The 12,354-nt window shown below is 33.0% G+C and overlaps 2 protein-coding genes across 3 annotated transcripts in view; one reads left to right on the top strand and one right to left on the bottom strand.

Moving 5' to 3' along the window:
* The window catches only part of LOC111043643 (sodium/potassium-transporting ATPase subunit alpha), a 265,322-nt gene that overhangs the window by 28,518 nt on the left and 224,450 nt on the right, over positions 1 to 12,354 (top strand).
* LOC111045319 (trypsin alpha-3) lies at positions 551 to 11,932 on the bottom strand. Of its 2 annotated transcripts, none has more exons than XM_039426300.1 (6): positions 11,616 to 11,932; positions 10,703 to 10,827; positions 7,012 to 7,100; positions 6,122 to 6,371; positions 4,651 to 4,785; positions 551 to 1,174 (listed from the first exon to the last, which is right to left on the bottom strand). In XM_039426300.1, the coding sequence occupies exons 1-6, from the start codon at positions 11,647 to 11,649 to the stop codon at positions 1,025 to 1,027; spliced, it is 783 nt and encodes a 260-aa protein (XP_039282234.1). In that variant the 5' UTR covers positions 11,650 to 11,932; the 3' UTR covers positions 551 to 1,024. The 2 variants fall into 2 exon arrangements, with proteins under 2 accessions (XP_039282234.1, XP_039282236.1); XM_039426302.1 differs by lacking the exon at positions 11,616 to 11,932 and adding an exon at positions 11,160 to 11,475.

Below are 12,354 nucleotides of genomic sequence, written 5' to 3'. Positions count from 1 at the left end.
TCGAAAATTTGTATAAAGATTTTTAAATAACATACCCGATTTATACAAATAAATATCACTTACTTATCAGATATACCGGTATCAGCCATCCTCTATAGAAGGCAGTGGTAGGCAGAGAATTGGCAACGCTGTTCTCCTATCTTTCTTCACTTCCATTACAACGTGGACATCACTATAGACTAGTAGAACATTGCACAAAACTATAATAAAATACATTTGCTGCTGTAATCTTCGAAAATACTTTCTTTTCCAATTAATAGCATCATAAATCATTATAATTTGATTTTCTCTGATGAAAAAACAAAATAAATCGAACAAATATCAATCTGAATTTAGGTAGGTACAGTAATAGCATAGAATAATCATTATAGAAGTGAATATGAAGCTCCATGAATATAGAAGCTATAAGCTTTTCAGTAATAGTAACACAAATTTTGTCTATTATATATTTTTTCTAAATGGCAATACTAACCTACATACATCGAGCAAAATCAATGCATTGTAATTTATTTATTTGAACAAAAAAAAAAAAAAAAAAAAAAAAAACAAGTGAGTTACAAAGATATACATTATAACAATTAGTTTTTGTATGGTTATCTAGTGCAGCAGAACAGCTTAGAAATTGCCTTAGTAGGCAGCAAACGTCAGGATGGTCGCTGAGTTGAAGTTCAGTCGAAGCTTTCTCGAAGGGCACTCTGCATCCTCGTGAAGTGGTGAATTGGTAATAAAAACCAATTTATTTGTGAAAAGTATATTCTTCCAAAAGTACATTTATAGAAGTTAGAATATCAATATTTGAAATGCAGTAGCTCAGATCAGGGCTTTTATCAAATCTCTTAGTCATATAATTAAATTACTGCAATGAAAGTATAAATGATTTACTTCCATGATATTTATTATATTATGATATTTCAGGTCATAAAGTTATTTTATATTGTTCCATCCTATTATGAACAAAATGATTTCATCTGCATATTTTTATAGTCCATAGTAATCTCTTAACCAACTTTACAAAAATTTGACATCAGTTTCTCTTAATGGTATCGAGGACCCATTTCCTGTATCTGGTCAAGTCCAAATAGAGGGGCGGCTTTGTAAGACTGCCGCAGTCCTCTCCGCCCACATAGATTCCAATCAGGGCTTTCTCATGCACTACAGGTGCACCCCAGTCAAACTGTTGAGTGAAAACATTCCAAAACAGTTTTTTTAACATAAAAATTTATCCTTTGTCAATATATTTTAACTGAAACAACTACATACAGGGTGGGTGAAAAGTCTGAGAACAGCTTAATATCTCATACAAAAAGGTAATTTGACGGTGGGTGTGATTGGGATCCCACTAAAATTGGAAATACTACTTTAACTTTACTATGACTTCAAAAATCTGGTCCGCCATTTTGAATGCAACATTGTTTTTTTTTAATAGGAAGGTGCTCATGCGATACATGATTTCGATACGGAATTTCAAGAATAAAATGAATGGCGAAAACCACATATCGATATCTTGAACCATTTCGAAGATATGATCACATTATTAATCAATACTATACAAAGGAGAAAGGGAAAAAAAAAGTATGAGAACGGCTTAGTATATCATGAAAAATGTGATTTCAAGGTGGGTGTGATTGGGGATCCTACTTGTATAGAAAATACTACTTTACTATGACTTCAAAAATCTGGTCCGCCATGTTGAATGCCACTTTGTTTTTTTAAATAGGAAGGTGGTCATGCGATACATGATTTCAATACGGAATTTCAAGGCAAACTGAAAACCGCACATCGATATCTCAAACCTTTTGGAAGATATTCACATTATAAATCAATACCATGCAAATCAGAAATAGATAAGTGGTATTGACCACCTTCCTATTAAAAAAAAACAAATTTGCATTCAATATGGCGGACCAGACTTTTGAAGTCATAGTAAAGAAGTATTTTCAATTCAAGTAGGATTCCCATTAACACCCACCGTCAAATTACCTTTCCTACAGTTACCTTGAAAAGTGACGATTCCTGCACTGATTTCAGAACGCAAAGATTCACTTTTCCGCTCTAGTGCGGGAAAAATTTTTTCTGCACTCCAGATTTGCAACATGGCAACACAAAATAGTTGGTGGGTTATATGGAGGATTAGTGCACAAAAACAAAATTTAAGTTGGTAAAAATGACTGTGGTTAGATTTAGATAAGAATCATTTCAATGGCTACACTACATTTATGATAAAATCCCAATCTAGAAATCCAAAACAAGAATAATGTTCATCTAAATCATAATTAAATAATCATCATTTACGAATTCTCATCATTAAATAATAAATAATAGTTCTCTTCTATTGATAATTATTATTTCAACTCCAAGAAATGAGAAAAGTAGCAAATAATATACATTATAAATTTCGAATTTTAAGGTTAAATGATTACTGTTCGATATTAATATAAACAAAAATAATAAAAAACATAAAAATACTACAATAAATATTCTCTGTTGTCTATGTTATTTTTATAAATATTTTTCAGTTTACTTTGAACATTTTTCTCGTTAATTTGAGCAAAAGTCTAAATTTCTGAATCGTGTTTCATTAATTTTTAGCTGGATGAAACAAACTTAGGTACGATTCTTCCCGCTAGGTCGCGCGCTTGTCGGTTCAGCCATCTTGTTGTGTTCAGCCATCTTGCATCTCGGCTCAGCCAACAAGCTGTTGGCGTGTATTTTGAATGTGAAGTTTTTGTTCCATCTGTATTTTTTCTGATTCTTGAATGAATAAAAATGAGAACTTTGGCTGAGAATTTTCAACTTCAATTGGATTATTAATTTTTAAATGAATTAAAGTTGCTATTAATAACAGCATCACACACACACAAACATTTGATGGATTTCAGCCATCATTTCACCCATAATCATTCAATCAACCACTTCTCATATTCAATGGTAACTGTAGGAAAAATTAAATCTGAAATACGTGCGCAAAGTTCCTCTGCTGCACTCAAGAAGCCATTCCGCCCTCGCCTACGGCTCGGGCGTAAACGTTTCTTTCGGTGCAGCAAACTGTCACTTTGCGCACTAGTTGCACAAATAACTATTGTGTATGAGATATTAAGCCGTTCTCAGACTTTTCACCCACCCTATACATTATTCTAGGTTTGAAAAACTAAAACATCCATCCTTGTCAGCTTTTTAGAAATATGAATATTCGCCTCTAAATGCTGACAAGTATTTACTATTCCAAACCTAGAATAATGTATGTATAATCACTTTTGAACAACTCAATTACGACATAGCAGTCAAGTATTTATAAAAGCTATTAGCTTCTACTCACATTAGTGGAGCGTTTTCGGACACTAGGCCCTTCATCAACAAGGATGAATGATGATGATGTGTTGATGAGGGCCTAGTGTCCGAAAACGCTCCACTAATGTGAGTAGAAGCTAATAGCTTTTATTTATAAATACCTGACTGCTATGTCGTAATTTAGTTGTTCAAAAGTGATTCAAAAGTAAGCTATAAACACACATAAGATGCCACACTCTAAATAAATTATAAATCAGTCATACTCAGTCGTACTGTAAGATACTATACACTACTATACTCTATATATCATTCTGGATACATTCAGTTAACCAGTTAACACCGAGGCTTATCAATACTTAGAGCAAAGCTTTCCACCCCTATCCAGAGGTAAGTCTCTGTGTAAGTGCTAAAAAGGGATGAAAGAGAGAAATATATTCACATTTCTCATGAGGAGGATGAAGAAGAGGAGTAGGAGGTGAAGAAGGGAAAAATGAAGAAGAAGAAGAAGCAGAAGAAGGCGGAGGAGGAGGAGGAAGAAGAAGAAAAAGAAGAAGAAGTAGAAGAAAAAGGATGAAGGTGTGGAGGAGGAAGACGAGAAAGAATAGAGAACATGAGAAGGGGGGATGTAGATGAGGAGGAGATGCATAGATATGAAGGAGAGAATGAGGAGGTAGTCATATTGTATGACTGGTTATATATAATTTTTATAACTCAAATAAGTGTATCACTAGTTCGCCTCCATGGTGCACATAGGTTAACGCTAAATGGACTAGCAAATGAACATCTCAAGAGATTGGAAATATAGTGTATATTATGTACATGTAGGCATTGAGACTCATGAGGTCTTGTTTGTCTGCCATACGCTAAATAATAATAATAATAATAATTGGGTGTACTGTAAACTGTATGGCTAGGCGCACACCAGTAAGTCAAGACAAGACAAGACATGATCAGACACAATACTTCACATTGTTGCTTATGAAGACATGTCTAATTGCAATGACTAATCAGTGTAAGTTGTGTCATAAGCAGCGATGTGAAGTATTGTGACTAAACGTGTCTGATCATGTCTTGTCTTTTTGACTAACTGGTGTACGCCTAGCCTATGATTCTACTCAGTCATTAAGCTGTTTCCATATTTTTCATCAACTCTGTATATACTTATTTGAAATAAAAATATTATGAATTGGTTTAATCTTGATACTATAAATTAATAAAGTATCTGATTATCAACGGCCGCTTCATTAATTTTTTTCAGTTTCTATATCGGATGATAATTATTGTTTGTAGTCATTTTCATCAATAAGAAATATAGTATTTGACTTGTTATGATTTGATGGCAGAATTTGAAATTGAACTTACCGCGCAGGGAGATTTGTCTGGTGTTAATGTACAGAAATTGCCGTCGTCAATATCGTCCTGGTAGTAGAGGGGTTGACATGTTTTTGTGTCAGTGTACTTCACCTTCACTGCCCTCAATTGCGTTGTTCCAGATTCCTATTTCAAAGGGATTAAAACAATAATAACAGGTGTTTCAAAAAGAATGACTCAATTTTAAACAGTTGAATTAATTAAAAAAAAATGATGTACACAAAACAATTTTATATCAAATTACTCACAGAAGTATCAAAGTTAAAGATGATGTATTATAAGTGTTCTATGTTGCCCTCATTTTGAGGCTCGGACGACATCTAGACGTTAGCCAAATTCACCCCAGACTGGAACACGATCTTTAATGTGTTCCTCCCTTAGCACTTGATATTGAGGAGCTAAAAACCAGGATAACTGATGCAGTAGCTACAGTCCGAGAAGACATCTTGCGAACAGTCTGGGATGAATTTTGCTGTCGTCTAGATGTCGCCCGAGCCTTAAAAGGGGGACACATAGAACAATTATAATATGTCATCATAAACTTGATACTTCTTTGAGTAATTTTATGCAAAATTGGTTGGTGTACACAATTTTTTAAATAAATACAACTGTTTTAAATTGAGTCATTTTTTTTGAAACACCCGGTGTATTCCATTAATTAAACGTAATATTGTTTTTATTGTTGATAACTCCTAGATATCTCAGTGAATTCATCCCACATTAATAACCAATTTAGGGATAAATCACAACATGTCAACCATTTCTAAGTAACCAGTTTTTTAATTTTCATTTAATTATTTGTATGGGGAGAGATGTTGTACTATTTCTTCAAAATAAAAAATATCGGGGCACCGATCTTTGCTCGTTATTTTTATTTATTGATTAACAAAACATCGTGATTCGTGATCTCTAAAATGATCGTGTTATATTTCACAGCTGGCTATCTATGTCATCTTATGAATTTCGGGGATGCGATATTTTGATTTTTCACATACTCACTCGCTCACTCACTTTTTTACTATCCACAGCTGTTTCAGCCAAGGATTAATTATCCTTTCAATGTCGTTCAGCGAGTTTTCCCAAGGATGAGACCTAGTGCAATCGAATTTTTATATCATAAACCTACTATGTTCCAAATTTCGTGAAAATCGTTAGAGCCGTTTTCGAGATCTGTTGAACATAAATATATAAAAATACAGAAATTGCTCGCTTAATATAATAGGATATCCTTTTGCTTTATTATGGATAAATATCATTATATTTCACCAAAAACAGAATCAGAAGTTATTCCGCACATGATAAGGCAACCAGTAGTTATCATTTTTTGGTCATGACTTTTCTAATTTTATTCCAGTTTGATCATTTTCCCTATTTTATGTATTATCATAAATTGAAATCCAATTTTCTCATTTTTTTTTGTGACGGATTCATATTGAGTTAGGAGAAATTGATTAAAACTAACCTTGACCCACTCTTCGTCTCCCCATCCACTCACTGTTACCATTGTACCATTTGCTGGCAGCGAAGAAGCAATACTTATTGGCCTGATGGTGTTTGATATGGTTAGGGGCTTTGTGAACTTGAAAATAGTCAGGTCGTCTGTCCATCCTCCTTCGTACTTGGGATGATCAAAATATTTGCCAACTTTCAGTACTTTACCTTTGTTTTGCTGTGAACTTCCTGTTCGGAATGTTAAAGTTCCATTTACGTAACTGGAAAACAGAACATTTCGAAAATTGAAAATCATTTTTGAAATAGCTACGATATTAAATGAATAAAGTTTATTATATGTATGATGATGGCAGTATTGTATTAATAGATAAACTACTGATTTAGAATGACTGATTGATTCTATTATTTCATAGATAACCAATTATTCCCATCTATTTTTTTTTATGAACACTTCATTTGTCCTTTTATAATTCCCTAATAATATATTTATTCAATTCGACTTGATTTCACAATTTTCTCACCAACTGTTACTATTTCTTACTATTTTATTATAAACATTTAACCTCATTATTGCTATGATGCCAATTATATGATGCCACCTATTAATTACAACTTTTGTATGCCTTCAAATATATTCCAAATAATTTCTTAGCTTACCTGCGCTCAGGCTTGGCTTTTGCCGGCTATTTCCTGATATTTTTATTAATTTATTACATAATATGATTTTTTAATTGTATTAAAGAAAATTGAAATCTGTAATACTGTAGTCATTTTGGCAATACTTCATTCCATTCCTTATAGTTAATTTATAACTCATAAAATACTTATATTCTAAAAGAAAGATAGATCCATAAAATACTGGATATCTAATTCTAATTTTTACTCGATTTATCCCCTTACTTGTGAAAAATGAAGCCCGCAGTCAGACCCCAGTTTTTATTTATTATTACTGCTGCTCCGCGTATGCCACTGGTACTTCGAACTGAAATCTGCAAAATATAATGATGTGATTGAAAAAAATATATATATATATTTCATTAAATCAAATAGGACATTAATAATAATAATAATCTATTATCGTCTAAAAATAAATGCCTAGTCATCAGAAACATTATTATATTAGGGCCGGTTTCTAGGACAATTATGAAATCTATAGGATTATGGTCTTGATTTAATTATGGTTCAATATCGGGGACCGAGCTTCGCTCTGGACTACAAAAGCATAAAAAAATTATAATAACTTTCATACAGAAATGTTCTATCTAATCACAGTAAATTGAGATTAATTCCCAGAGGAATGCAAAAATTTCCTTCACAAAGGCCCAGTTGCACCAAAGTCGGTTAAATTTTAATCCTGATTAACTTCACGTGAACCAAATCAGAGAAGACCATTCCAAAAAGATGGACAATCAGGATTGAAAATAACCCGTCTTTTTTGCAACCGGCACTAAGTACCTGATTGAGTGATTACAGAAGCTGAGTTACAGAGAGATACAGAAAAACAGCTGAGTCATAATTTTGACACAGTCCCACACACATGAACTCGCTCACTCACTTCCATCATCAACAGACAACGAAATAATTATTATCAGCTGTTTTTCCAAGGATGGATAATAATTATCCTTTTAATGTCCTTCAGTGAGTTTTCCCAGGGATGAGACCTAGTGCAATCGAATCTTTATATTATAAATTTAGTGAGTTCTGAATTTCGTGTGAATCGTTAGAGCCGTTTTCGAGATCCTGTGAAATACAAACATATAAACATCTAAACATATAAACAGAAATTGCTCGTTTAATAGTATAGGATGTTTCATCCATAGATTTAATACGTGTCCTAGTTTTCTTAATTTATATTTAGTTTTAATGAGTTTTTTAATTCTAAACTTAATAAAACAGAAGCTCAGGAAGTGAAAGTGCAAATTTTCAGTGAGAAAACATGAAGAACCCAATATATAACCTATAAACTCGAGTGTTTATAGGAAATGACATTGGGTAATACGGCAACGCAGAACATCCGAAAGGATCTCTCTGCCGATAAAAGCCTTATGAATAAAATAAATACGTGTCCTAGAAACCGAGCCTGAATTTTAATTCCAATATTATACTGTTAATAAAGAACAGGGAAATGGCTAGAGCTTATTCTATTTAGGTGATGGATGATCAGCTGAGCAATTGTCGGTATAAAATTGAATTAAATAAATTATTGAATTGAATAATACCTGTCATAGAAAACGGTCCTAGAAGTTATAATTTTTTAATAGATTGTTAATCCAGAAAAATACGCTTTCAGAACAGGGATATGGTTAGAGGCTGAGCTTTCAGTATTTAGGTGATCACCAACTGAGCAAGTGACGGAATTGAATTGAATTTAACAGCCAACTCTGCCAGCAGATTGGGAAATAGATCAGCTTTTCAGTAAGTCATTGGTCGGATTTTATTGGTCTACTGGATCTGGAAACGCCATCACCCGAGGCTAGGGGATCGAGCATAGTTATTGGGACTATCAGCCTGGCAGGCAGCTGCTGAACTGAGCTAGTAAATTTTTCAGAACGCTATCAAGCGTATGGCGAATGCATAAATCCTGATCAGCTTTTCCAGCTTGGGAAAGACTACGTAGAAAGCAAAGGAGGGTATCGATTCGATGGCTAGCCTGGTTTTATCTCTCGGATAGTTCAGCTTGCCTCCTGGTAACAAGGTACTGTTCAGTGAAAACTTTCCTACAAAATCATACGTGATTGAAAATATCGGTAAAGGGTGGTTTATTGTTATTCTTTGAAACGCGAAAAATTACAATACAGTAGCCTGCTTTTGAAACAAAACCAACCAACAATACCTTACCTTTTATTTACCATTCTTATGTTTTACTTGCCCTATAATTTCGTAGGTACCTTAAATAATGTTCAAACAATTTTATGTATGACTAGCAGGTAACCCGCGATTTGCATTGGGGAAATTTTTTTGCTTGAAAATGCAATCTCCTTATATCCAGGAAACATAAAAAATAGAATAATCATTTATTATTTTGTCAAAATTACGTGGTTAATCTTCATTACAGTTGGTTATTCTCGAAAAAAATTAGTTAGATTGGTCTAGAATCTGCAATCATAAGTGGCGCGTGCTGCCAACAACATCAAAGTGAAAGCTCTGTTTGGTTGGTGTTTTATCGGTGCGTGAACTTTGATAACAAATTGAATAAATTTGATTTTATTAAATTAAATTTGATTGATTAATAGGAATGAAAGCCTATAACCATACTCGGTAAATTCAGTATCTTTATGCAAAATTTCAAATCAATCAGTTCAGTTGGCCTAGTTCAGACGTGATGATGCGTCAATTTCGTTCCTCATTCACAGGCTTTGCCCATGTGAGGAACCTTCTTCAAGTTTTGTATTATGTATATTGTATAATGTTTGTATTTTATAAGAAGAAGAATAAAGATAATTTCAATTTCAATTCGTATTTCCTATCCCGTACATGTATAAGCCGATTCTTTCCTTTATAATATTATAGATGACTAGTCGAACTATTTATTAAAATGTTTTAAAGACTGAATACTAAAATTCCTCATTACTTAAATTCTTTCGATTTCAATATCGTATGGCTTTTATTAGTGAAGAGTACCAGCGATTGTTCCTCTTTACCAGGTGAAATTCACTTCATCAAGATCCCAGTTCATCAAGAAGCAGCCCGAGTACTTTAGTACGTCAAGTTCCGGTTACTTTCGGAAAGTCCAGTGGATATAGTATCATATTCAATTCCAAAATTATCAAAACATTTCGAATAATACTACAATATTGAAAAAGTAAAAACCCAACTCCTAACCTAACCTTTTACTAACTTCTCCGTAAACAATTCTCAGTAACCCCTAACTATAAATCAATTCATAGTGTGCAATGGTGATGCTGTTTGTGTATCAGCCTGCAATGAAAACTTTTTCTCCATTTCCCAATGTTTGGGGAACATGGCGAACTGAAGTTTTCAAGGTCATCAGTGGATTCAAAACTTTGATTTTCATTTCAAAAGTTCTATTAAATTCACTTCATATCGACAAAGTCCAAAAGCATATAAAAATTGAACTCAATATTTAAATTTCTACATTACGGAAATTGCTCTTCAGCATCAGTATAATTCCTTAAAAGCTTGGAAAAACTTCATACTCCTTCATTACTAAAATTCACATTCAAATTGAGAATTTTTAGTAGATTGTTGTCAGTATAAAGATGTACCATATACCATGAAAGGACTGCTTTGAAAAAAAAGTTTTTTGTTCAGTAGTTGAGTTTCTAACTTGGTCAGTCTAGTATGGTGTGTCAAATCCTTTAAATTCTAGATGAAATTCTTGACATCAGAACACTCAATTCAAAGGAAGTTTTGGGAGTCTATTTGTTATTATATTATCAGATCACAAACATAACAAAATTTAAAAAAAGGCGCTAGCCCAAAACTTCTCTTCCTTAATTCAGAATAATGTCACAAACGATTCAGAATTAGAAAGAAAACCAGGCGCTAGCCCAAAACTTCTCTTTCTAAACTCGGAATAAATTATGATTAGAATATTTTTATTATTATGGTAGAATGATTCTGTACTCACCATGTAGGGGAATTTAGTAATACCAGCTGCCACCCCTCCTTGTATTCTAACATCATTAGCTTCCACTATGGAGCTCTCATGTTCCTCCTCTTTTTTAATAATTTGTGACTCCGTGCATGAAGCAACTGCAAGTTATGAGATAATTAATTAGTACCCCATCATTTCCAAGTGATATTTAATATCATGAGCCAACAGGGAAAATTATTAACTACTCACGTTAATTACTCCATCTTCTTTTTATGAGTGATAATCAATACTAAAATTCACACGTGCTATACTGATATAGGATAGGAGAAATACTAGGGAACCGTATCCTCATATATAATCAATAGAATACAACCATGTATCATGGATTCCTAGTTCATTAAATAAACCAAACTCTACGATCAATACATTTTGGGAATCTGTGGAGTGCATCATACCAACTGATTTAAATCTTACTAAATTATTAGTCTACCTGAGAAGCGTTAGATGTCAGAAATTTCTCAATTTCACTCTACTACTGCTGTACTCTGTTATAGTGTTATCTAGTTGAACGTTTATATTGATGAGCGTATACTGTGGAATATTGTACTTTCAACTTTCATGACTTTTGTTATGTTGTGTGTTGTCTCCCCAATGTATTTGCGGTTAGAAGTACATTACAAGTGAAAATTAGAACTGTATTAATGGTGAATTTCAAAAAAATGTACACTGCGTGTTGATTAGGGATATCTAAAAAATAGTCAACTGTTTCAAAATCATTTGACAAATTTAAGTTAGTCTTAGAATTTGAACTATTTTCATAAATTCCCAAACAATAAAACGAACACCTCTCTCTACTTGAAATCAAACCTCTACAAACAATAACATCATTCTCTACTTGAAATTAATAAGTTAATTATTGTTTTAAAATGATTGAAATTGATCTTACCTGCTAATAGAATAAAAACAAGAAAATGTTTCATTGTTGTCAATAATACACCAACTGCTGTTGCCTTCTATTATTCGTATCTCTGATTGAAGTTTTCCACTACAGAATATCTTTCTCTCTTTTTTGAGCATCTTTTTCAATTTCCGTGATTCTCAATTCATATCAGAATATTTTGAAGTGGCTAGTGTGTTATCTGAGTGTTAATAACGTATCAAGGACGATTATTGCATGAGAAATATACTTATATGTTCAATTCAACTTTTTTGTTTCTTTCTCCTTTTTTGTCTCTAAATAGAAGAGAATCGCTTGAAAATTGAGTGAAACTGTCTGTAACTTCCTGAATTGCTTGTTATCGAAATGATTTTTCTTCCAATAAATCTATGAATTATATAATTTTCTGTTTTGTCTAATAATTCTACCATTTATAAATACTGTAGTTGGAAAATTTCTACTTGGCTGCTCGAATCAGTGAAAGTCGTTTGCAGGATTGCTCAATTCTGAGAATCAACTCGTGTGTATGATTGTGAACGTTCCGACTGCCATATAATAAAATACATGCAAATGTGAATGAAAGCGACATACCTGACATTGAGAGCGACATACCTAACAACGTATGGTGGATAGGGGGCCTTGGAAACCCCGGTCCCCCAGTTTATAGATAGAAAACCCTTTGATGCAAAATAAATTACAGTCCCAGTTTTAATCGTGATTAATTTCACGAGAACCAATCGTTAACCAG

This window comes from Nilaparvata lugens, chromosome 4 (assembly GCF_014356525.2).
Source record: "Nilaparvata lugens isolate BPH chromosome 4, ASM1435652v1, whole genome shotgun sequence".
Classification (NCBI taxonomy): domain Eukaryota; kingdom Metazoa; phylum Arthropoda; class Insecta; order Hemiptera; family Delphacidae; genus Nilaparvata; species Nilaparvata lugens.
Note: the sequence above shows the minus strand (reverse complement) of the source record. Positions and strands in the feature narration are given on the sequence as shown.

Excerpts from the sequence above, each read along its gene's own strand:
- LOC111045319 (XM_039426300.1), bottom strand. The coding sequence starts at position 11,649 with ATGAAACATTTTCTTGTTTTTATTCTATTAGCAG. Across the intron at positions 10,828-11,615 it reads TGTTTTTATTCTATTAGCAG|TTGCTTCATGCACGGAGTCA; the intron begins GTAAGATCAATT and ends CATAACTTGCAG. Across the intron at positions 6,372-7,011 it reads GCGGGCTTCATTTTTCACAA|TTACGTAAATGGAACTTTAA; the intron begins GTAAGGGGATAA and ends TCTGTTTTCCAG.